The sequence below is a fragment of the Zophobas morio genome, unplaced genomic scaffold, assembly GCF_036711695.1.
Source record: "Zophobas morio isolate AGI-343-1 ecotype UQ-CSIRO unplaced genomic scaffold, CSIRO_AGI_Zmor_V1 ptg000023l, whole genome shotgun sequence".
Taxonomy (NCBI): domain Eukaryota; kingdom Metazoa; phylum Arthropoda; class Insecta; order Coleoptera; family Tenebrionidae; genus Zophobas; species Zophobas morio.
This window is the reverse complement of record NW_026972128.1, coordinates 8,349,579-8,373,080: the sequence shown is the minus strand read 5'-3', so window position 1 is coordinate 8,373,080 and position 23,502 is coordinate 8,349,579. Positions and strand designations below refer to the sequence as shown.

Genomic DNA, 23,502 nt, shown 5'->3' with positions numbered 1-23,502 from the left:
AAATCTTGCAGACTATCGAATGCAAAGTACTTAAATTTGCATGATTCTGAGTGGTGAGATGATTCTATGGTCTTATTTAAAAGAAAATGTATATTTTGTACGTCTTATAAAAAATTGAAAACAAATATATTAAAGAAAAGCCAGCATTTAAATCAATATATTCTTTACACTACAATTATTCAGGATGTTATAAAGATGACTCAATTATTAAAGATATATGCGGATCCTGTTACACGAAATGGTGGTTGTAGGAATTTAGGTCAGGAAGTCTTGTTTCCACGTTACTTAAAATTCAATTTTATTTAATAAAGGCGAGACATGTTTCAAGGACTTCAGTCCTCATCTACAATCATTAGAAAGATCTTATTTGTTGCTAGGGCACGTGGTACAGCAACAGATAACATCTTTCTATGAAGTCTTCGAAACATGTCCCTCCTTTATTAATAAAATTGAATTTTAAGTAACGTGAAGACTTCGATTCCTATATAAATGACTCAATTCTGTTTAGAAGTTAATGTATTTTGTTTTTTAATATTTACAATACTCTCGTTTTAATATTTTGATACTTTTTTCTTTTTTAAATGCATATGAAAATATCAACTGGATTGGTAAAATGAAGTCTATGAAAATTCTACTACGTACACTTAGCAAATGTATACAATTCCATCTGAAATAAACTTGCAATCACTTCCGGAAAAACTTGACAGTTATCTTATCCGTTGCATCAGAGTAAGCGTAGATTACTTATTTTCATCGAAGTGCAATTTTCTACGAACCATTTGTGCGACACTTTTGTCGTTTATCTGTACCAAGTTCTATGGCATCAGTTTCACTCGTTCTTGAAGATTCATCGTGGACATATCTTTAAAATTTATTTTTGTAGAATATCGTTGACGTTTTTGATGTTACATACTTTTTTATGATAGAAATGTTTGTTGCTGGGTTTTTTTTATATTTGTTGTTATATAAAAACCTACTTATGATTCGTCGTAGTAATGAATTGGGTGCAGGTTCCAAACCGATAAACAAAACCCCCCAAAAAAATTCGATATAACTGGATTATCACACTTATAGCAGAATGTAGATCAAGCTGGCTTTGAAATTTCGTGAATTTTGGCGCTTCGTTGTGATGACAGATGATTACTTGTTGCCTATCACAGACATCAATAACTTAACTTTCTTAATTTTCAGAAGTATGAACACTAAAATATAATGTCAAAGTACTCTGAATATTTTTTCCAAGAATGTTAAATTAAATACAGCTAAGCTACTGTGATACGAATACAATATTTTTGTTTGTGTTATTTTTAAAGTGTAATAAATTATTTGGAGAAATAAGGAAGCGGCAAATTCTAATTTAAAATGGAGTGACATGTTTTCCGAAACCGACTTGACATTTTATGATCACCTGTATTTATTTCATGTGATATTACATTTTAAATATAGTTTGGTAGTTTAAAAGTTTTAATTAAAAATTGTTCTTTTTTACTTTTAAGTCGTAAGGGACGTGTCCATGGTGTCAAATTAGCTTATGCATGAACAAGGAAACATGACGCATTCAAGGTTCGCTGTTTTCATTTCTTGTACTTCCTACAATATGAACACTTTGACATTTGAAGCAAATCTGTCTCATGAGTGGTTGGAATATACATTAATTCACTTCACCAAACTTTTAAGTAAGTAATTTTGGCTACATTACTCCTGTAATTTTTAAGTTATTTAATATTCTTTACAAGAACTACAACATTGGTAAAATATCACATTTGGTTACATAAAAAAAGTCCCTAGATATTCCCTTGAAGATTAAAATTATTCCAACTGACCCTAGAATTAACAGCGACCTATGCGAACTACTTAAAATAAAAACAAGCTAACCCAATACAAAAAGCTTATTCAAATTTAAAAGACCACTCCTAAGTATTATAGCTGTATTCTCAGAACGTTACTTTTGTATGCATTAAAATTTGATAACTAATTATGAGGGTTGCAGGGCACAATAGCAGGATTTATAGGGCTTTTAATTGAAAGAATTCACTGAAAATAAATGACAAAAAATTATTTACAAATGATCGGAACTAATATTAATTATATCATTACTATTGTTGAAATCATTTTCCGGTATTCGTACATCTTCTGATAACGATGCTAGTCAGTAGGACGCCCAGTAGCCATAGTTTTTACTGTAATGAGACAACGACAACAAATCTCAAAGACATTCTTGTCTTCACTTTAAGAAAACTCAGAATAGAATGAATTACAATCAGGTAGAAATTCTAGATAGTCTCTTCAGGAACTCCTGAAATACTGAAAAAATTACCCAGATAAAGAAAATTCTTCATTCGAAAGATTCAGATTTGCTTCAAAGAAACAAATGTCCTTTAAAGAAAGACATTTTTGGTAAAATTAACTAAATAACTCACCTTTGAATCCGATTTTTTTATCAACTTTGTTTCCTTTTTAATACACATAAGCACCTACCGTTTTTGCAAATATTTTTTTTTGCTGCGTAAAGTATGTCTCTGGAGGGGGCTTTTACCTGCTACTGGTACAGTGTCATTAGGAGCAATACATTTTTAGTGGGAACAAAAATAACGTTCTAATTAGACGCCAATTTTTCTGTGGTACTTGTGATACGTAAAAACACGAATTAAATTGTATAGACTTAGAGCCTTATTCCATATTATCTATTTTTAATTAGATTCTGAAAACTATCATAAATATTCATAATAGTGTAATTATATTCATCACAACGCAAAATTTATTTTCGCAAGTACTTGTATCTATTAGATTACGCAATCAACTAGATGCCATGTTCCTAGTACTTCTATCTTGAGCTTGCCAACCATATTTTGATCTATCTTACCCTATGGTATCGTTTAGGCTGTGGAGTGCCACCTTACCTGACATTGTAGGAATTGCTTGCCAAGTCTGAGCCCAAGCTGAGCGAACTGTCGATATCACCGTTCAGCTCTGTTATGTCGTCTACCTGCCACGTAGGCATTCTAACAGCACCTGGAACGATTCATTCAATTGACATTTGACAATTTTTTCGTATTTTAAACGGAACAATGAAATGAAACGGTAGCAGCTAAAACAAAAACAAATATTTTCTCGCTTAACTTATCTAAGTGCTCGCTGTTATGTACATAGTAACGTAACCACGACATTCGCTCGTTCGGTTTCATGCACCTATCAAAATTGACCTTCAATTTTTAACGATGAAACAGAATCAGATAAATTGTTCATTTTTTCTGTGACGTTGAGGTTTATTTTTGTTTGTGACTTGTCGTCTTATCGATAAACTATAAACTACTAACAGCACATTATTTATTTAGGACATATTGCAATGTTAAAGTGGTTCATAATTATGTGATAGAGTCGTCTGTAGACTGCCTAATAATTGAAAAGGTCGCCTTAACAATACTAATTGACGTCACCAAACAATTTTTCCACTTGTCGGATAATTCTAGTTGTGTGGCTTGAATATTTAACGTATCGTACTTATTTTGTTTGTAGGTAAAAGAGACCGTGTACACATTAGTGTTGATCAATGGATTTGACCTTGCCTGGAAATGTTCCGGAATTTAATTAAAATTAAAAAATCGATTACTCCGAAAATGGAAATAGCAGGTACTCTTTCGATTCAAGCGGTTAAATATTTTGACAAGGTATGAGAAGCCTAACGTCACGATTAATACTGGAATTTTACATGACTTAAATTAACTTTGTAAGTAATAATTACTTCTTATTATCACTTTTATTTTGTAAAGTGTACTGAAAAATTGGAACCGCAGGCCACTTCGAGCCAACATTCGATAAACACATGTACTCGTGATAAGAAGTGATAACTTCTCTTTATAATAGAATACAAACACAATATTACATCTTTGGAAATATGTTGGAACGGCTTTTGTCTACTTTGATAACAAAAATCCAACGAAATGAAAGTAAAGCCGAACTATATTAAAAAAAAAAGATAACAATAATCTGCCACTTGAATTATTACAGCACTTGTTTTTACTAGTAGCAGCACGTAATTACAGCGATACGTAACCAACTGCAACATCATAGCGTTTTGCATAAATTATGAATGAATGAAAGGAATTTTAGACAAGGTATTCGTATGCAATACATAAAATGTGGAATGCAAACATGAAAATAAGCTGTGCAAAATAAAGCAGCAAGTATTTTCGCACTTTCGTACAGCCTGCATATGCAAATACACCTACTCATTTTACCACGTAAATCCTCGAAGCAATGAACCTGTTTCATTAAAGAAAATAACTAAATATCTAAATACACAGTTGCTCGTCCAACTTTTAATACACAGAAGTTATTTAAAACTCACAAAATCATAAAGACGTCAGCGTGCTAAATCAACAGAAATGTAGCGATGTATATTCGTTGTTACATTATTTGTGAAATGTCATAAAAAGAAGAAACACCTATTACTGGAACGTGTTTACTATTTACTTGTCACTAATGAAAGTAATTTATAAAAATGTCGATTTCTGTGAATATAATACGTAGGTGTAATGGAATACCGGCGAAGTTATTATTTTTATGCAAATGAATTTAAAACAGGTTGAGACCTTTTGATATTATGAATACAATATATTTGGAAAATGTTGTTGCTTTTTATGGTGCAAACTAAATTAGACGAAGTTCAAGGACCTGATAAATATGAAAAGCCAACCTTCATACATTTTTACAGTAACTTACATAATTTAGTTCAAAATGCTTCATTCCGGTAAAGTGTGGAAGCGAATAAATTCCAAAACAAAAAATATATTGCACAAAAAATTCTAACAAGAGAAGCAGTTTTTCTTTTCGATGGTGCTTCTGTGTCTGTGACGTCAGAGTTGAAGGTTTCTGCATAGCGAATTGTTGATTTCGTGGTTACATATACCAAACTGAACGAAACTGAATTAAACCGTAACATTTTTCAAGAGAAAAAGATTTTTATGCAAAAAATTTAATGTGTCACTGACCTCTAAAGTGTAATAATAAACCATTATATGTATAAATTTGTCAACATTAATAAAAAAAAGTATTTCTATTTCAAATTTAATTACAAAGAGTGTTATAAAAGTTATTTCACTGACGCAGAATTAAAAAACTAATCTTTTGTTTCTGACTTTATTAAACAAGCACACACCAGTTATTTTGAATCTCAGTATTACACACACGTGAAGGTTAGTACTTTTCAATTTTTCACACACTAATACAAAAGTACACACTTACGTACAAAAGGGCAATACCTTGGTAAACTTTTCGGGATTCAGGAAGCGATGTATTCCCAAATACTAAATATACAACATCTCTCCGTCCGCAATTATGGCAAACAGAATACAAACTGACAAATTTTGCTGTTGTGGCTAACCACAAAATAAGTTTTTAAAATTTTATTCCAGGTGTACGCACATTAAACGCAACCGAATTTATGGCAATTTTATGCTAAAAGCGCTAAGTCGAAGCCTCTTCGAGATTCCGATTTGATAGAGTTCAATTTTTAATAGTGAAGCTGTAACGTTCTATGTACATGCACATACTTGAACAGTATTTTTGATTTTTTTCCAATACGATTGAATTTAGTGGGCATTTTATTTTAACAATTTCCTAAATGTCTACACATTTATGTTAACTGAATTTTAAATTGCCGTTAAAAGTATTCGGCCGATCTTTTGTTTTTAGATTGTTAAATAAATTGTGTTGTAAAATTTTAGTGTCTCGCACTGATAATTTTATTTTTAATAGTTTGTAGAAGATAAAATTAAATTGATAGACAAATTAAATTTGTTCAATATCGTTAGTCATCACTGTAAAGGTTTTTGGAGTTCTCTTAAAAACTGTTTTCATATTATGTAAAATGAAAGGGATATTATAAATGCAGAAGTGTGTCATTCCATTTAAAAAATGTGGCCATGACATCACCAGAATTACCAAAAATTAATTTACCCGTCGGATGCTTTTATAATATATTATTAAGTGTTCAGCAATTTCCCCAGTGTAATAATAACAGTACGTTGTCGTTCTTGCATCTGTGTTTTTGCTGCAAAAAAAGAAAAACTAAGATCTTCTAATTGAAAAGTTCTTACCATATTTGTACTTTCAAGTTGTTGAAATTTGCTGTAAAGCTATTTTGGGATTAATTTCTTTCTTTCATTTGATTTTAAAAACAATATATTAAATAAAAAAAAAGAGAATAGAAAATGATAAATCCAAATTTTTGAAGTACAACCAGCAATAAGTTTTGCGTCCTCTAGACTCAATCAGGTGAACCTAATTGGGCTCAGATTCAGAAAAAGGGAAGTTTTGGCTCAGTTTTCAGGTTTTGACAGCTATAATTTTGGCATCACTTGTTAGTCATCGCTTTTTCTGCCAAGTTTTCTAAAATTTTTGATAATTTCTAGAGACAACCTAGTTTTTGTCAAACCACCAAACTTCTATACTCGAGCTACTGTTGTGTTCAATGAAAATGGGAAAAGCCAAAAGAAAATCTGTCATTTTTATTAATTTTTCCATAGTTTTACAACGGGTTTTTAAATTTTAGGTTAGAAACTTGAACAATTGCATCTTAAAAAAGCAGAATACCTGTATATTATCTACGAAAATCCAGAATTTAGACCTATTACTATAAAATTAAAATCTTATTGTAAAACTCTTAAACACTTAAGGTAGGAACATTTTTCTCAACTTTTCCAGATAAACTTTATATAACTTAACGCCGTCTAGAGTAAGTTCGGATTTCACAGATAATATAATACTGTGGTTTTATTTTTAGATATTGATTGCAAAGAATAATACCACAGATAACTAATATAGACTACAACTATTATTGCTATATCATCAATAAATTTGTTCTCGCAGATGGACGCGAGACAAAGGAACTGTGTTGGGAAATGATTCATGCTTAAATGATTACGGAACTAGAATTTATTTGTCAAAATAATCTTATATATGCTTAGATAGTGAAATGGATTACTTCCTACAAAATATCTTGGTGTCGTTTAGCTGGCATCTCAAAATTAAAGTTTGCACTAAATTTCGATACAATTTGTTTTCTTTATGACGGCTTGTAACTTTAATTTAGTCAAAGCAGATCAATCCAGTGTACTTTTCGAATTAGAAAAGTATCCATGATTCAGTAATAAACCCGTTTTGTGTGTGCCTCTACTACTATTAAAATTGAGCTGTTAAGATTCTAAATTCAGTTAATCGTTTGTAAAGATATCATTCAAACTCCATTTACGTCAGAACTGTATAAAAATACTGCTTCTGTCGTCATTAATTCTGTTATAATGCCCTTATATATTTTAATGTAAATGTATAACTTTTTTCCAAAAGCCCATTATATTTGGATCGTATATTATGTTCAATTGAACTGAGTGTATGAACACATTGATGTTACAGATTTCCATTAAATAAAAAAAAAAAAAGTCTTTTACAGATGTCTTTATCATTATGAGCTATGCAAAAATTGACGCAAACATTTCGCAGAAACTGCTTGGTGACAAATAAATACTTAATCCAAATATTGTGAAGCCTAATGTCAATAGAATCGTTTCGCGCATCTGCCCCCGTTTACCTGTTACTAATTGGAGTTTGTTAGTGGCAAAGTTAGACGACTGTGTTAATGAAACGTAACAAGAAAGTCAGACAGACGACACACGTTTTACACCTACCACTCTGTACGGAGGCCTTTTTTTGATTTTGTTTCTCATCGACCGCAAGAGGATCTTGGACAGATTTGTAGGCAGTTGTTTGTTTGATTTTCGAGGGGCTAGCCTCAATAGTGGGCAACTTTCTCTTGCGCGATTGCCGGGTGTTGGAAACTTGCCCATGTTCTACGTGATCCTCGTCGATTTTGAGGGGGTTCCAATCGAAATACTCGTCGTTATTGTCCATGCTACCGTCACTAGGTATGTTCCATGAATTTTTCGAATTATTTGGATTTTCACCGTTCAACAAAATGTTCGAGTTGTCATATAATTCGTAATCCATACTACGCAAGCCGCGGGGGCCCGGACCTCCGGATTTTAACTCAAACCTAACTAGTTTTCTAAGGGGCGTTACCGAAACGAGTCCTGGATATGCGAAAGATTTCACGTTTTTTTAGAACATAACGAAGAAAGAGTTATACAATTTCTTGATCCCGGTGGTCTCTCGTTGACGGTGATTTTGAAGCAGGCTGTTATCGATCGTTAACATTTTATTTAGTAAGTGATACAATTCAATATCCATTTAGCACACGATTAACTTAAATAGTCAACCCCTTCTGTTTAAGGGTACGCACCACCGGACACACAACCAACTACTCAGATTAGTTTTCCGTTTTTAGCCGTTTTGGCGAATACGATCACACCCAATGAATGTCCGCCATTCAAGAACTTAATCATTCGGTTTCATACACCAGCGTATTGTTTTCGCACTTTACTATTGGTGGAAATTATTCACACAGGTTCCCGACAGCTGAAGCGCCTTCCAAGAGTATCGGATCTGAACTGACGGAGACCTTGTTTAAACAACTGCTCGTCTCATCAATTGTTGAATTACTTAAATTGGGCCCAATTTACACAACAAATAGCAAACTATTTTTTTCTTATTAATTGTTGCTTCTTTGAACCCGAGCTTAATCAGTTGGTTGTGTGCTGACTATCGAGCTGCTTTTATTATGTCGGCTTCTGTTTTTCGTTAACGACGAGTATTTCTGATTATTATTTTTTAACTTAAATCAAACCCCTTTTCTTCTCTCTTTTTGGTATCCAAAAGCCGAATCTTCTGGGTAACTTGAAGGGATCTGTCGATGACGGTTTCAACAAAATAATCGAAGAGTTACGATAAAACCTTGAATGCATTCAGATTCTGGAACAAACAAAAAACAAATATTTATTTTCTTTGGTCAATATTTAATGCGACGATTTCAATTTAACAAACTCCATTGAAAAGATAAATGAATGATAACGAAGATGGACACATTACTACATTTTATCGCTGCTTCAACTTAAATGTAATGTGTTTTTCACGAACAAATGATTCATACTAACTCTGTCTCGACAAAAAAAGTTGCATTAATTTAAAGTTAGCTTTCCTAACTCCCAAAATCTCTGCTGTAAATTGTAATGTCAATGTGACACTAATTTAGAATGACTCTTAGGTGAATAAATATAACCACATTCCACCGCAATGAGGGAACGCCGAGAGCGCACTGGAAATAGAAGCGTCAAGAAAATTCAGGTAATGGAAACGGAAGATTTTTAATGAGATAATATCTGACGCAGAACTTGATTGATTAAGTATAACTAAGTATTTATATTAGGATAAATTGCTAGGAGTTGTAATTATTTACTCATTGAAGAGAATCCACACCAAAATCCCGACCCGTAATTGTAATTAGAATTGAGTGATCGATTATATTTGTAACAACACTCAATTTACCTAATAACATAGTTGGGAACACTGTAGCTACGAATTTTACTCACCCGAAAACTTTGTGACGTAACATAACATAAATTACAATAATTCCAACAAATAATTTAATAAACAAATTTATGAAACCGCAAATTGTAAAACTGAATTTACAATGCGAAACAAAATTTATTTTTGTTTATAGGCTCTTGGTTATATAATTTGTTCTTTATTCATTCGCGAATTGGAAACAGGATGAAAGGTATCTATGCTACCTTCATGCTTTATTGATGAAAAATTAACAGTGTTTGTGAAATTGCCTTTTAATGAGCGTGAAAAACCAAAACCTATGCCAAGTTGGCACAAATTCTAAGAATATTTAAAATTTATTAAAGTTAAAATTTAAAGTTTATGTATGTTATTACTTCAGGAACAAAAAATAGGTTTGTTTTACAGTTACTTTCCACGAAAATCGTCCGAATTTTGGCAAGAGTTTAAACTGTTGTTATTAATTCCCAAATTTTATATACATATACTATTTTCACGAAGTTTGCTACGAACTGCCTGCCATCTACCGATCACATGAAAAAATTACGTATTAAGATTTATGTTTTACTACTATTAGTATTCAGAAGCCACTTTGTTTTATAGTTCTGGTTTTTTTAGACAGATATTTTGAATAAAACATCTATTTTTTATTGTATTTTAATTTTTAAAATATCAGTATCTTCGCATTCGAACTACGATGAAATGGCTGCTATATTGAAGATAATGGAACTAGTACGAATAAATTCAACTTTTTATGTAGCCAAGCTGGATGATGCTATAATCATTTCAGTTATATGGTCTCCAGTGAAAAAATGGAGATTGATCTAATTTTGCAATAGAGATATGATTTTAAAATCGTTGTTTCTAAGTTAATCTCTAAGATTTTACAAAGATAATAATCCAAAATGTAGAGATAAATAACAGTCTGGATTTTATCTGTTAATTTTGTTCTGAATCTAACGTCCAAAAATCTAAAGTTCCAAAATTATCCACTCCTTTTTCCATGTATTTTTGTAATAAAAAACATTCAATACACAAAGTTTTAAATATTCAAGTCAGCATGCAGTATTAAAAAAATCAGTGACATCTAAGGCTAATATTGAAAAAAAAAGGAGATTTTGATGCAGAAAAATGTGAAATAAAAAACGCTTTTTTATATGTTTATTAATATAGAACAGTAACAATTTTCAGTTATACTTTTCTTGGCCGTTGCAGGATTAACGATTTATATGAAACACTGAGCATCAGAACGTTTACATAACTAATCTCGAACTATATTACCTTTTTAGAAAACACTACAAAGAATAATAAATTTACTGGAGAACTGAATATCCATCACAATATTTTTCAACTTTTAATAACCGCACAATCCATCTGATTTGGCACCCTTAAATGAGAAACAGTTTTTAAAAAAAGTTATAACTGCAACATTCGTAGAGCATGGTATATATTACAGTTAACTATAATGCCACCCAACTTCCTTTTTAAAGTGTGTCCACTACGTTGAACGAGGACGTCACTGCTACGCAAGTAATACGTAGGTACATTTCCGTTCAGAAATAGCTACGTATGACGTTTTTCTAAAATTGAACCGTACATTCGTTGCCAAATATTTTACGTGTTTTTAAGTCTAATATGTGTGGTGTCTACAGTAGCACGTGTACTAAATTTGAGTAGTAAATAAAATCGTCTCGAATCAAGTTATTCTGACGAAAATCTAGGACATGGTGGAAAATAACAAAAATTCAAGGCAGGCACGCACATCCTCATTAAACCAAATTAAAACGTGTCCATGATGTTAACTACACCTACGTTTGCAAATATATGTTACATAATTTATGTGTGTAATAATTTTAGATTAAAAAACCATTCATTTTATAGAGAACTAAATTAACTATATCCATCTGCAGCGGAACAATGCTAGTGACGTCACAATGGCGATTATTTGTCAGTCTATTACTGTTAATTATCAAGATCAAGAACTTTCCTTGCGGGGAGGCAACTGACTAAAGAGCAAATTAAATTTTTCGCGCAAGTGTGAATCACTGATCTAAAAGAGGAATTGAGTGTAATGGAGCTTACGCAAGTACAGGATGGTTTAATAAATTAGGCATTTGACAGTTTCTATTCGCAGATAAATCTACACCACAAAATTTTAAAGTACACAAACAAATTAACAGGCATAAGTCAAAATTTTAAAAAATGTTTCAGTTTAGATTAAAATAAAATCATATTATTATTAAAGCACAAGTACGACCGTATCTCAGTGTGTATTTGTCAATAAATATTTATTTAATAATTATCTGAGATAACGTCATCACAGTCAAAAGGAAGGGATGAATAAATGATAGGTGGTTAATGTTCTGTAATCCATAAATTACGGTTTGTTTTTCTAAATAAAGGAAGTCTGTTATGTAATCTGTCAAAAAAACTATAAAAATTTCATGGCCCCAATTGTTTGTTTTCAGTATAACCCATACAAAAAAGTTAAAAATAGAGGTGGCTGTATACTATATTGCTCGTACCAAGTGTGACTTACTTACGATATTTTTCGATGACGTCACGTTCAGATTTACACGATAATTTTAAAGAAATCGGTTCGTTAGTTTCGCAATTATGTAACTTTGTTTGGTTTCACCAGAATAATTTCTTAAACACTTTTCCAAAAAAGAAATACTTGCGGTTTTTTTTTTAAATTAACTGGGTTTATGGCTGATGCGGATGCTTTTTTAAACCTACATAAAATGTTTTAATCTGATTAATGCAGAATTTATTGCTACCACTCACCATAAGTCAACTGCACTGTAGTTTATTTAAGTCTGTTTTTATCTAAAGCACAGTCACAAAACACCTTATTGTTTTATTAATTTACAATAAGATAAAATTTTTAACGCCGCAAAAAATAGTCATTCAACAAATACGGACAGCAACGGTCCAAATTTATTATCAAATAAACGCCTATTAAAGCGTACAATAATGGTCACTCAATTATAACTATGTCAATAAGATACAATTATGTACAAAATTTCAAAATAAACCACAGAGCACTGAAAAACATATTAAGCAAACAGAAATGTCTATAATTATTCAGCAACTAATATGAATTACAAATACTTAATGATTGTGGAGGCACGTTTTCAGTGTTTGGAAAAGTACGGTGTCAAAAGCGAGCTAATTTTCTAATTTGAAATTCTTTTCAGTTTTTATTATACAATAAAAACATTTTTTCTTTCTTTATCGAGACAAACATTTCTGATAAGTTTTAATCTTGAAGTAAAATTTGTGCTTGATGTTAACGTGTTGTTTTCGAATTACATTTTAACAACACGGCATTATAATTAAAACATTTTTCGGTTTTAATATGAAAATACAAGGATCTTCCAAATGACAAAGAAAATTACCAAGTCCATAAACAGTCTAATTTACGCAAGAGAATCACACACTACAAATTAAATTTTTTTATTATAAATAAATATGGTTTTGTATACTCATAAATTTACATTGTATAAAGATAAGTACAATAATTTATAAAATCACGTTAAAAGTATAAAATAAACACGAACAATAGTTGTGGTAATTCTCTTACTACAATGCTTACGTAACAACATAAAAATAAACTTAACACCTTGTGATGTTAAAAAGACGCTACACATTACATGTACCCAACAATAACATATTTCATGTCGTATTTACGACGTAATAAGTTTGATGAAATGTTCGAATACACACAACATCTATCCTAGTTGCAATGACGAAATTTATTAATCGGTTCGATTAGAATAATACAAAACTCACCAAATTGTCCATTATAACGCTTAAAGGAAAACAACAAGTGCCACACGTTATAACACAGCGCTTCAAATAAAACGTTTCTGTCAATATCGCTAATCAAAGCAAGCGTTATCTCATATAACAAAAGTTTAACGACTATCTACTCTATAGAGGTCAAGGAATCAGCCATTAATCGAACGGATTGTGCACTTATTAAGGGTAGTGTATCACTTTTCTACTAAGCAAACTAACACATACGTCAGTCCATTATCACCTTACGTTTGTAGCTATTGTTCGCACGACACTGCACGACACTCGGTTTCCAAAAGTCCGGCAAAGGCTTCATAGTGATGATTTAGATTCTCCACGATGTGAATCTTGCACGAACTACCTAGAGCGCCTTTTTCGCTTTTAACTCCGTAAAACACTCTTTTGGCTCTGCTGTGAACCAGAGCCATCGCACAGGTGATGCAAGGTTCGCACGTAGTATACACAGAGTAACCGGTGCACAGGTAAGGACCTTCACCAGAGGTACTAAAACCAAATTGTAAGTTCTCATGCTTCATTTTGAGCAAAGACTGGATTTTGTCATAGTTTTGGTGCCTCGGCCATACACCGCCCTTCTGACTTCTCGCTACTTCATCAATAGCCACCATCACCGCATGTTTCGTCGGGTAGTCTGAGGTCTGGTCAAACCCGAAACCCACAACTGAGGTTATCACAGGATCCACTACAACAGCACTGACTCTAACACTACAAATGTCACAAATATCAATAGCTATCCTCATGAACTTAGCATGCTGTTCTAACTCACTGTCGGAAAAAAGAGAGTTTGTACTTAGTTTCTCCCAGTACGCGTTACTGTGGAAATTACAAGGCCAGAGTTTATGGACAACTTCGTACTGTTTGCGCACTTTTGGTGGTATTTCCGCCACTGCGATAACTCTGACTTGGCTTTCCATCAGATCTACATCAAATCCTTTTTGTTTCAAAACAGTGAGACAGTCATCCTCATCGTTATCCCCCTTCGGGAACAGCAAAATCTCCTTTCCGCGGACCCTTTTCAAATGCGTCAGTTCAGGTATTGGCAGCACTGAATTCAGTTCCACTACTACTTTCGATGTGGTTTTCGGATCTTTAATTGTGCCTACATAAACATCGATCAATGGCAGTTCTTTATATAGCTCGTCCGCTAAGATTGGGGTTAATGTTGGTTTTGTTGGTGTTTCTAATTTTAGTCTTTTCGGTGCGTTCATTTCGGGCGAAAAAACTTCGTTCCTATAGGTTTTGTGAGATGATGGTGGTCATCTAATTATCGCTTTTGATTGTTTAGCACTATTTTCGATCGACGACAGCGCCTTGCCTTCTGCGATTTCCATTCGATACGACCTCGGCACCTGTCACAACCTCACATTATTCTGTTTGCTCATATTACGCATTCTAAAGTATTTATTTGCGATATTTGATATATGGTAACAATATGAATCAATAACGAGTAATTGCATACGTCGTTTGGTTTTCAGGTCCGGGAGTTCGTAGTTGATCGCATTTATTACAACAATTGAACGCAGTTGGAGGAATCGATTATGCATAATCACGAATCAAATGATTCAAGCTGCAGCAGAGAAAACACGTGTCAGATAAACAGAGGATCTTAAGAGAGTTTTATAATAGTTTGGTATTTTGCCAACTGCTTATTTGCTATTCTTATTCGAACGATAGATTTTTTTTAAGTTGAGAACGAACAACTGTAGAGCATCTACAATTGAGATAACTAACACGACTTACTTTACTCACCAGTAAAGACTATTACTGCGCACGCATACGCAACGTCCAGGTTCAAAAAATTGAAACTAAACCATATTCGTATATTTAGGCAAACATTGATCTTGGATAATTCGGAAGTAATGTGTATGAAATTGAAAAAAATGTAAAGGATAAATCTGTATATGAGCTCATTTTTTATACATCCACTTAATTAGAACACTAAATACTTTCACTTCACTATGAATCTACACACGCATACTACCACTAAGACGTGTTCTGTGAAGTGCATAACTTTTTCTGTTCCACTTTATTTATCAGATAATGCAAAGAAAATGGAAGATAACACTTTACACAAGATAGATCGCTGCCACTCAATCTTGGTTTAAATGTCATTATGGATGCTGTTATCATAAAAAAAAATGAAGATCACGTGGAAAACAATTTCAAACATAGATTGAAATAAAAACCTGATACTTGTTCCGGAGATATGAAATTTGTGTCTGTTTAAGATTCCTTTTTTTGTTTCCTATGCACAGTCGCCAAGATAACAATAAAATTCAAAAATAGTTTTTTCATTATTATTTATACAGAATTATTATTATTATTTTCATAATTTGATTTTTTTTTTGCTTTTTAGTTATGGTAACTTTTTCCTTTCTTTTTGTGCACGACATATTTATTATAACAAAGAAAATATGCCAAAAACGTTTTATTCATATGTATAAATTCGAAATGGGTACATAAAATTTACTGTGTTCGTTTTAGAACATTTTGTGATACGAATTAATTCCACAATCACGTACTATAATTGTAAAGAACAGTTTTACTATTTGAAGGATTAAACAATAAAACTTAAAATAATAATTAAACTTAAAGTGGATTCATAAACCACTAATGTAGGAGTACGTTATTTTATTAAATATAAATAGCATTTACTATGAAAAATTTTGAGACGTCGTCATCAAATTGTTGGTGGAGATGATCAGACAAATCTTGGTCAGTCATCTACACGATGTTTATAACATACAGATGAAATTTCACAAGAAACAGTGCAGTAGTCTCCGAGATTATCTGTCTAACAAAACGGGAGACTTATTTTTCGTACTTTGTGAGACAAAAACGTCCATAAAACATTAAAGTAGTCATTCGCCGAATCGATCCTGTTACAATTTACGGAAAAAATGGTATTCAGTTACATAATATATTGTGGTTTTTATCCATTTAAAAATTGCTCCCATTTTTGAAGTAGCAGAAGTATTATGAGATTCTGACATAACATTTCAGTCACAAGTGGCTACTACCGAAGGGTATTTAGAAAATTCGTGAGCTTTCGTCTGCTTGTTATGAATAAATCATGATTTTTTTGTTACGTACCCAAATGAATGAAGTCACAGATCAGGTGTATGCATTTATTAATTTATTATCATCCCATTGCTATTTGTTTATATTTGCCAGTTTGAACTACACTAGTCACTGCTTTAAACGAACAACAGCTACAGCTTGCTTGTTAGTGGGGGTGCCGATTTAACGGTCTTATGAAACATGAATGGTAACAATCACTTACAGTAAGCTAAGAAACTAAAAAAAATTAACATTAAAGAAAAATAGTAACGAGGGTAAGATAATTGTAGCTGGTACCAAGGAAACCGTGGATAAAAATATTTAACTTCCAACTTCTCGTTCTGTATACAATTGCACAAATAATAACGAAACTTTTTTAATGTCACGCATTTCAATCGATAAAACATTGTGTTCTAAACTACTTTCTATTCAATGTGTTAAAGTACACAATTTAATACCATTTTTGATATTCTAAACAGTCGACAACTATAAAAGTGTGATAGTAAAAGGGGCTGTAGAAAAAATGTTTTATTCGTAAAAAAATATTAGTCCGAAAAGCAAGCAATTTTTGTACTACTGAAACAAATAACAATTTTTTTCTTTCCGGCGTATTTGACGGCTAATTTCAGGTGATCCGACTGTTTTATAGCTCTTACAATACGAAAAATGGTGGAAGGTTATTTTAGACAGAATTTCGTCCGTCCCTAGACTACAGTCTAACAAATGCACCTTCTTTTGCGAATTTATTTATTTTTATAATAACTCCTAGAGGTTAAAATAAAAATATGTTAAACCATATTAATTTAAAGAGGTGCAATATAATATTAGAATCGGGTGATTTTTTAAATTTCTGCCTTAGTTAGCCATGACTCTGACGTCAGCCACTTCAATTTCACTGCTAACGTACAGTTTCGGCCAGAAAATCTTGGGGAGTATTTTTCGGTCATTTAAAAAACACGATGTAGTCTACGGGCCGGTTTATAGAACATCGAGTTAAATATTTAATCCTCGATTAGTTTAACAGAGAATTAAAATGTGGAATATGAGCCCGTGATTGGTTAAAATATGTGCGTTGCCTGGCAACGGACCTTAGTTAAAAGTTAATCGCGAATTAACTTTAACTTCGCTTTCTATAAATCGGGTCTACGACTTTTAAAAAATAAATTTTGACGTACGTCATCATCCACATTCCAGTCTACGTCAAAATGACAAACATGGCAAATTTGAGGTTATAAGTATGTAAAGCCTGTTTTAGGGCGTATGTCACTGGAATAACAGAACTGCACAAGATTTTGCCATTAGACATGTTTTGAAGTTTCTTGTTGCCGAAATAATTCTACACGTACTAAGAAAAAAAGGCAAAACGTAGCCCCGCCCACCCGCCCTATCCCAATTGTGATGTTTTTTTTTATTCGTCGTGAACCACGGCGGAGTTTAACTGCAAAATCCTTATTTCTCTACGAGAAATTAAAAACATATTTTTGAGTATCGTGTTGTTCAAACAATACTATGCATTAAAAAAAAATAAATAAATAAATAAAGCGAAAGATTAAGCCCCACCCATATCTGCCCTGATCTAAATAGTAATGAAGTTTTCATTCGTTGCCAGACCTTAGGGCGGAAACTAATTGCAAAATCCATATTTTCCTACAAAAATTTACCATCTTAGACATGTTTTAAGTTTCCAAGAATAAAAAAAATCATCACAATAGAGATGAGGTGGGTGGGTGGTGTTTATATTTTGCCTTTTTTTCTTAATATTTTGTGGCTTCTGGTTTGTTCCCAATCAAATTTTTTAAGATTCTATCAAAGACCATCAGGAAACCTCAAGATCCTTTCAAATTTTTCAGTTCTATTCAGATCGTTTCAAATCCTTTCAGATTCTGGCAGATTCTTCCAGATTCCTCCAGTTTTTTTAGATTCTATTTGATTTTTCGAAATTCTTCAAAATTCTCTCAGTTTCTCACAGGTTCCGTCAGATTCTTTCAAATTACTCCAAATTCCTTCAGTTTCTTTACGAATCTCTCAAATTCTGTTAGATTTCCTGAAACTCTCTAGGATTCTCTGGATTTTAATAATAATAATATTTGCTTTCAAATTTTCCCACATTGCATCAAAGTCCTGCAAAATCGTTTAGATCCTTCAAAATTCTTCTAGATTTTTCGAAATTTCCTCAGATTTCTCTAGGGAAAATGAGAAAATTTCGAGGAATCTAGGAAAATCTAAAAGAATCTAGAGAAATCTGAAAGAGTCTGCAGGAATCTGAAAGGATTTGTAAGGATCTGAAACAATCTGAACACAACTAAAAAATTTTAAGGAATCTTGAGGATTTCTGATGGGTGTCTTTGAAAGAATCTGAAAAGTTCAAAGGAATCTGAAAAACTTCGAAAAAAAACGAAAAATGCGAAAGAGAGAATCAGAAAAAATCCAAAGAATTCGAAAAAAAAAGAGTTGCAAACAAAATTAAAGAATTTGAAAAAATCTTAAATTCTCTCAGATTCTTTCAGATTTTTTCGATACTCTCAAATTCTCTCAGAATTTGTCACCTTCATATCATTTCAGATTCTTTCAAATTTTCCCAGATCATATCAGATCCCTGCAGACTCTTTCACATTCTTCTGAATTCTTTGAAACAGCTAATATCCATCTACTAAGAAACTCAAAAACGTGTTTTTAATTTCTTGTAAAGAAATAAGTAGTTGCAGTTAAGCTCCACCCCCTTGGTTCACGGGAAATTAAAAAAATCATCACAATTGAGAAAGGGCGGGTGGGCGGGCTTACATTTTGCCTTTTTGTTTTAACATGTGTAGACGTCTTTTCGCAACATGAAACTTAAAATATGTTTAAAATGGAAAATTTGTAAAAGGAAATATCGATTTTGCAATTAGGCTCCGCCCCATAAACCCCGCCCACCCACCTCATCTCAACTGTAATGATTTTTTTATTCGTCGTAAGCCGTGGGGCGGAGCTTAAGAAGTGTAGAAAATGATGGCAGCTATTTAAAATATGAGTATTTCCGTGAACAGGTGATTAAATAGCTTAATATTAATGTTCTCCCTATTTCAGGGGATTTTGCTTCAAGTTGGCAGCACTGCACAGTACCGCAATTTGATTGGTTGAAAACCCAACGTAAATGGCAACGTAACGACGGAAGTTAAAATTTGGTCATCTCGAACGTCACCCCAACGGCGTGCCAATTTTCAACAGCAACGTCAACGGATGATATAAACAAGGCATACCTTCGCTGCGTGTTTATCTTACAACATAATGCAATTTAAATTTTTTTATCAAAAATTTGGACACCTAGGGTAAAAAATCAAGGCGGATTCATAAACCACAAGTACAGAAATATTTATTTTAAAAATTTTGATAATAGTTACTATACACGTTAAGAAGGTCCCCTCATCAAGTTGTTGATAGGGATGATTAGACCAATTTTGGTTAGCGTTTTACCATCTATACAATATTCCTAACATACATATAAAATTTGGCAACGATCCGGTAGTTGCTGGAATTATCTCTCGAATAAAAATCGACACAGACGGACAGAAACGCGATACCTACTTTTTCGTACTCCAGGGATCATGAAACCTGAAAAAAACTTGAGAGTAGCCATTCGTCGGATGGTCCCTATTATACAATACATCCCCGATTCCATTTGTTGTGTGTTGAGGATGTTATTAGACTAGTAATTTCCAAAACCACTGGACAGACATTTAAAATTAGAACAGCAATTTTTTATATCAGATCTGTGTTATCTTTATGCAGTTTTTTTTAAATTCAAAAACGCTATCTAATATAATAAGATAACTGAGTGAACTTTTTTAAATCACATTTTATAATTTTTTGTTTTTTTTTTACTTGGATATTCTTAATTATGAAAGAATTAATAGAAAATTTGCGATTTATTCTGTTGGAATATTTTATTTATTTGCATTCAAAAGTCCGTGATATGCGTTATATTTCCCTAATTTGAAAATAAAATTAAAAAAATAGACCGAAGGTTATTTATACAGAATTTCCACTGCTTTTGGGTGTTATTTTACACAATTTTAAAAGATTAATTGACCAAATTGTCATAATTTAATTAACATTAAAATGAAAATCTGGATGTCCAGGGTAAATATTGAAAAAATTTCGGAGCAATCATGGCATTTTTGTTAGAGACGTAGGTATTTATAGCGATTCTGGGAAAACTGTCTGGTTAAAAATTATGAAAAAATACACGTTTCTATAAGAATAACGCGAGGTTGCATGTAGTGCAGAGATGAACGTTTATATATGTCTGCAATCTTATTTAACGACTGCGTTCTAAAAAATAATTTTGAGATATATTTTGAGAGCTACGAGGACTGTGTCTGTCCAAAGGCAGAACGAAAAACACGTCTCAATGGGTGCGTAGTTCTCAAAGTATTTCTACTCTAGTTGTACTGTAATGTATATTTTTTTGATCTCACTGCAATATTTGCCGAAAATTATGCCCCACCATCTGACTGTTTGTCCAAATTACATAAAAAAACATAACATAAAATAACATACTCCACTTGTGGTTTATGAATCCGTGTTGAATTTTTATTCTAGACATCGAGATTTTTGGAAAAAGATCATTTTTTTAGTTTTAGGATTTTTCAATTTTTCGATTCTTCAATTTTGCGTTTTTTCAATTTTCGGATTTTCAAATTTTTAGTTTTTCAGTTCTTCGATTTTCCTTTTGTGGCGTTTTTAAATTTTTTCCCGTTTTGTCGATCTTTCGACTTTTCGATTTCCCGGTATTTTGCGATTTTTCGTTTTTTCGAGTTTTCAATTCGTTTTTCGATTTTTAATTAATCGATTTATTAGTTTTTCGAAATTTTAGTTTTGAGATTTTTTAGTAATTATTTCGATTCTTCAAATTTTCGATTTTTCAATTGTACGACTTCTCAACTTTTCGATTTCTCATCAATTTTATGATTTTTCAATCTTTTAATGTTTCAATTTCTCGATTTTTTTGATTTTAGTATGTCGTACTTTTTCAATTTCTATTTCGACTTTTCATTTTTTGTTTTAAATTATTAAATTTTTAATTTTTCAATTTTTTTATTATGCGCTATATAAGCACTCAGCTTTCTTAAATTCTGGAACATAGTACTTTTATTTCATTAGTAATACAATGTACTTCTCCAATTTGACATATCTGTCCCCACTAAAAAGTTGATGGCATCATCACATCTTTTCAGAAAATTTTTCTTTACTGCTTGTTCACCTGAAGTTTAAAATACACTTCCGTTTTATTAAAATTCGTAGGGGGGATGCCATAAAAAATAAATATCGCCAAATCACATTTTATAATTAATTTAAGAAATTGAACTTGCTTGATTGTGCTGCAGAGGCGTAGAAATTCTATTTAAATAACTTAAGATAAATTCTTTCTGAATTTCGAAATCTGTCTAATATCTTTTATTTATTATTGTGACCAGGATTCATGTTGAAAAAGTGTCTTGATTAAATTTTACTGATATCATTTGAATTACACAAAGTCACTTTTTCGTGTCAACATTCGGTTGTCAAAATAAAGATTTTAAACACGTTATTTCATATCAGTTTTCCAAAATTATTTTATTGTTAAAATACACTCATACAAAAATATATTTTGCTCACGAATGATTTTTTAATGGTTTAAAAAATATGGTGACTAAAATTTTGTATGTATCATGGCCATAAACAACTTTTTTAACCCTGGCCATGTTACAACCCTCAACGCTTTATACATTATAGCAGCAATCAACAAGTTTCTTATCGAAGTATCGTCATAAACTCAACTTTTATGTACATTGTCGAACGTAACACATAGCAAAACAACTAAAATTGTAACGATACATTTTATATGTATGATATTATTCGTAAGTGAAGCAGAACTGAATTTTCTGACATTTATTTAGAGTTGTATAATCAAAAATTTCTAAAAAATAATAATAAATATTGATGTAATCCCGCCAACTTCTTAGTTTTCTTATGTTGCATTAATAACACATTCAATAAAATGGTGTACAATCAAATCATTAATCAATTTTACACTTACTTTTATCCAGTGAGTTACTCAAACTGCATAAAATATATTTTATAAAGATTAGAATATAATCCAATGGCTTTGAACGATTTATGGGATTCATCAGGATTTAGTACATCCATATTTACATGGTCTACTTCTCCCTATAATTCACTTGTTTCTTAGCTGGCTGTGAGCTCAAATTTACTTGATTGTACGTTTTAGTCCAGGTAATTTTAACATTATTTTCGATTTGAACTCATCTGTATAATATATGACTTTATATAACAAAAAAACAAGTACTCTCAGCAGGTTTTTTAGAGTCTGTAGTGGAGTATTTACACTAACAGCTGGTCTGGCATCTCCCAATGATTTTTTTTTAACATTGGAAAATCAAAACCGGACTCAACCAGAAAAAGTGCGTCGAATAAAACGACACAATTAGGTATATGGCATCAGGCATCAAGTATCAGGTAAGTATTCAACTAGTTATGTTAATTGTCCGCGGTTGGTTTTTCAACATACCTCAACTTCCCAGTTTCAGCGCTCTAACTATAACCATTTGTAATATTGAGGCACCAGTAAGATGCTCCAAGACGCGATTTATAATTATTTTGTCCTCGGAATCATCAAATCATTTAACCTCCACTAAATAATGTCAACCAGTATTATTTAAGTCCGCACGACACTTTTCAAACCCATTATTTAATTCTGGACCAGTTTTCCGACACGTTGTGCTACACTCGTGTTGGACAACATCATATTGCAATAATCTCGGCGCTTTAAAATCACACATTACCAAAACTCATTTCATAAAAATCAATAGTTTTCCTCCGATAAACAAAAATTGATTGAAAGGGGGCTGTCTTACCTGACAACAAACAACGTGAACAATTGACAGGTGATTGTGAAGGACCAGTTTCGCTTTACTTCACATCAGAAATCTTCGGGGAAAACATTCGACACGAAATAAATTACTGTTCTCAACATTTGGACAGAAAATTGAGATGACACTCGACCTGTTATTGCAGGTGATAAGAATAATGCAGGTTGCTACTTCATCGACAGAAGAAGTGTCCGATTATTGCGCCATCTGTAAACAAAACGGTTAATTTTTCGTAAAGCTAAGTACGCATGCGCAA

General features: G+C 32.2%; 2 protein-coding genes across 4 annotated transcripts in view; both read right to left on the bottom strand.

Moving 5' to 3' along the window:
- Positions 1 to 8,120, bottom strand: part of LOC135134175 (transcription factor CP2-like protein 1) — a 31,792-nt gene extending 23,672 nt beyond the window's left edge. Inside the window, exons 1-2 of the mRNA XM_064062795.1 lie at positions 7,686 to 8,120; positions 2,901 to 3,012 (exon numbers count right to left, since the gene is read on the bottom strand). Of these exons, the coding sequence (XP_063918865.1) occupies positions 2,901 to 3,012; positions 7,686 to 8,004 (431 nt within the window). The 5' untranslated portion in view covers positions 8,005 to 8,120. The remainder of the gene's footprint in view (positions 1 to 2,900; positions 3,013 to 7,685) is intronic.
- Positions 8,121 to 8,194: 74 nt separating this feature from the next.
- Positions 8,195 to 23,449, bottom strand: LOC135134176 (probable inactive tRNA-specific adenosine deaminase-like protein 3). Of its 3 annotated transcripts, none has more exons than XM_064062796.1 (3): positions 23,232 to 23,449; positions 13,252 to 14,624; positions 8,195 to 8,865 (listed from the first exon to the last, which is right to left on the bottom strand). In XM_064062796.1, exon 2 carries the CDS (start codon positions 14,481 to 14,483, stop codon positions 13,515 to 13,517), a length of 969 nt encoding a protein of 322 aa, XP_063918866.1. In that variant the 5' UTR covers positions 14,484 to 14,624; positions 23,232 to 23,449; the 3' UTR covers positions 8,195 to 8,865; positions 13,252 to 13,514. The 3 variants fall into 3 exon arrangements, with proteins under 3 accessions (XP_063918866.1, XP_063918868.1, XP_063918867.1); XM_064062798.1 differs by lacking the exon at positions 23,232 to 23,449 and adding an exon at positions 15,016 to 15,305; XM_064062797.1 differs by lacking the exon at positions 23,232 to 23,449 and adding an exon at positions 15,025 to 15,305.
- Positions 23,450 to 23,502: the final 53 nt, after the last annotated feature.